At 35.6% G+C, this 3,183-nt stretch overlaps 1 protein-coding gene across 1 annotated transcript in view; it reads right to left on the minus strand.

The window, feature by feature from the left end:
* LOC106873113 (cyclin-dependent kinase-like 4) overlaps positions 1–3,183 on the minus strand; it is a 37,587-nt gene that overhangs the window by 5,639 nt on the left and 28,765 nt on the right. The window contains exon 2 of the mRNA XM_014920342.2: positions 1,149–1,270. Within this exon, the coding sequence (XP_014775828.1) occupies positions 1,149–1,270 (122 nt within the window). The remainder of the gene's footprint in view (positions 1–1,148; positions 1,271–3,183) is intronic.

Consider the following 3,183-nt stretch of genomic DNA (forward strand, 5'->3'; position numbering starts at 1 on the left):
TATATATATATATATATATATATATATATATATACATATATATATACAATCATGCACAATGTTGTATCTATTTAGTGTTGGGAAGTATTTTAATTGGAAATACAACACAGTGTAAATGAAAAGAACTGAAATAAATTTAAATATTATAAAGCCTCACTGTAGGTTAAATAACAATGTAAACATTCTTTCTATACTATTGATGTGAGGAAAAAACAGAATTTGTTGAGGCAGATTTTCTATGGCTGGATGTCCTTCCTGTCAACAATCTTGTTTCCAAGCAAGGTAATATTTTCCCGTGACATAACTGGACATGCTTTTATGGAAGACTGGAAATTAGTGACACTTATTATAAAACAAGGACATTCGTTTACGACTATCATGTGATTGTAAAGGTACACACACACACACAAACATGTACACCATTTCTCTTGTCTGAAACTAGATCTCAAAGCACATATAAAGCTACAAAAATGATAGCATGTAAATATCAGGTTGAAAAAACCCTTTTGTACAGAAAAAGTTGAAGGCTGCCCATGGGTCTTGAACCCACATCTCTTGTAGACATAACAGGCTGTCTACCATTAGACCAAAGCAATCCTTCAAATTTCTCTATCCATTTTAGAAATTTTATTCTTACCTATGAGAATTGTATGTTGTTGGCATCATAAGAACTTATAAACTTTCAAGAGAAATTGAAAGGAATTAAATGTATACTTCATTTTTTTAAAGATAGTACAATCTGATTTCAGGTACTTTGGCTGCTATTTATAGCAAGTTGATTGACCACATAAAATCTCTTTTATTGGCTCAAGAAACTCTTTGTTACCAACACAGGTAACAGCTTCTGAACTTATAATTATTTCATATACAGAAAACAGAATTTGATAAAAGGCAGCGAGCTGGCAGAATCGTGAGCACTCCAGGCGAAATACATAGCAGTATTTCGTCTGCTGCTATGTTCTGAGTTCAAATTCCGCCAAGGTCGACTTTGCCTTTCATCCTTCTGGGGTCGATAAATTAAGTACCAGTTACACACTGGGGTCGATGTAATCGACTTAATCCCTTTATCTGTCCTTGTTTATCCCCTCTATGTTTAGCCCCTTGTGGGCAATAAAGAAATAAGGAAATAGAATTTGATAAATACTGACCCATGGGGATTTTTCTCCAACTCATTCAGCACTGTGTGATCAACATATTCAAATACTAAATGCAGACGTTTCTTCCTTCGGAAAACTTCAATAAGGTTGACTAAATTTTGGTGCTTCAGTTGCTGCAAAGACAAAACATTTATTATCATTATTTTTTTTGATTTAAGGTGGTGAGCTGGCAGAATCATTACCATTCTGAGCAAAATGCTTAGTGGTATTTCGTTCATCTTTATGTCCTGTGTTCAAATGCTACCAAGATCAACTTTGCCTTTCATCTTTTGGGGTCTATAAAATAATATCAGTTGAACACTGAGGGCTGAGGTAATCGATTTAAGCCCCGCCCCCAAAGTTGTTGGCCTTGTGCCAAAATTTGACCATGATTGTTATTGTTGATTCTACTGTTGCAGCTGCTTACCTTGTTGTTGCTGCTGCCATCACCCTTGTTGTCATCATCATCAGATTGCCAATACACCTGTCATCCTCAGTTTGAAAATAAGACAAAAATAATCTTTTCTACTATAGGCACAAGGCCTGAAATTTTAGGGGAGGGGGCAGTCAATTAAATCGACCTCAATATGCAACTGGTACTAAATTTATCAACCCTGAAAGGATGAAAGGAAAAGTCGACCTCAGTGGAATTTGAACTCAGAACATAAAAAAATAAGACAAGAATAATGAAAAATGAAAAATACACAGAAGTACAGAAAATAAAAAATCAACTAAGCTATCCTAGATTTAAATTTTGTTTATTTGTAATTAGTGAGCAAGTGAAACTTGATAATATCTCTTTTGTCTAGGAAGGAATGCAGAGTAGCCTAGTTGTGTACTGGCCCCCAAAGCATAAGTTCTTGAGTTCAATTTTTGGACTGAGCAGTGTGTTGGGCCCTTGAACAAGGCACTTTATGTTGCTCTTGTCCCTTCATGAATACAGAAAATAGTATTAGCCTAGTGATAGTGTAGTCCTTTCTCATCCCATCCATCACATTCTGGATGTTATACTAGCCCAAGGGTGGAAAGAGGGTCATGAGGATATCTACTTCTGCATGTGGTATATATATTTTTTTATTGCCCACAAAGGGCTAAACATAGAGGGGACAACAAGGGATTAAGTGGATTACATCGACTCCAGTGCATAACTGGTACTTATTTAATCGACCCCGAAAGGATGAAAGGCAAAGTCGACCTCGGCGGAATTTGAACTTAGAACCTAACGGCAGACGGAATAGCGCTAAGCATTTCGCCCGGCATGCTAACGTTTCCGCCAGCTCAACCTAAAAGAATTAATGAAAGCATGGTATGACATACCAAGTCTTATTCATTAATGAATGATGTCTCATTGTAGTTTAACTGCTTCAAAAAATTTAAGCCCAGATATTTTGGCAAAGCTCTTACTGATATCTTATCACAATTTTTGTAATGTTTATGGCTAGCAAGACTCAACTAGTTTGAGGAAAAAAATTCAGAGACACCTTATCTGAGATTCTTGAATTGTATTGAGAAAGTTAGGCACGGTGATTTTATAGAAAATCTTAACATCTTATCCTAGTGCACTTTATCTGGGTTTCATTAACAACAACAAGAAGAAGAATAAGACTAAATAGTTTGAGGAAATGCCCAAATAAATCACACCTTATCTAATTTCTTTAACACCATGTATGGGTTAACTTGAATGAGTTTTTGATAAGTCTTAGGTTTAAGTGACACTTTATCAAAGATCTTTAAACCCTTTTGATAGCAATCTGCCCGAGACTGACCCTATTTTATGATACAAAACCTTCTATTTTAAAATCTTTACAGTTAAATTAAAATTTTCCCTCATATCATCATCGTTTTAATGTCTGTTTTTCCACTCATGAATTCATTGAGGCATATTTTCTATGGCTGGATGCTCTTCCTGTTGCCACTCCTCACCTGTTTGTTATGCGGTGGGACTAAATCTGAAGCCATGTGGTTACAAAACTTCTTACCATATAGCCATGCACCTTACTATATGTATACATACACACACACACATACACACACACACACACACACA

The sequence above is a fragment of the Octopus bimaculoides genome, chromosome 11 (genome assembly GCF_001194135.2).
Source record: "Octopus bimaculoides isolate UCB-OBI-ISO-001 chromosome 11, ASM119413v2, whole genome shotgun sequence".
Classification (NCBI taxonomy): Eukaryota; Metazoa; Mollusca; class Cephalopoda; order Octopoda; family Octopodidae; genus Octopus; species Octopus bimaculoides.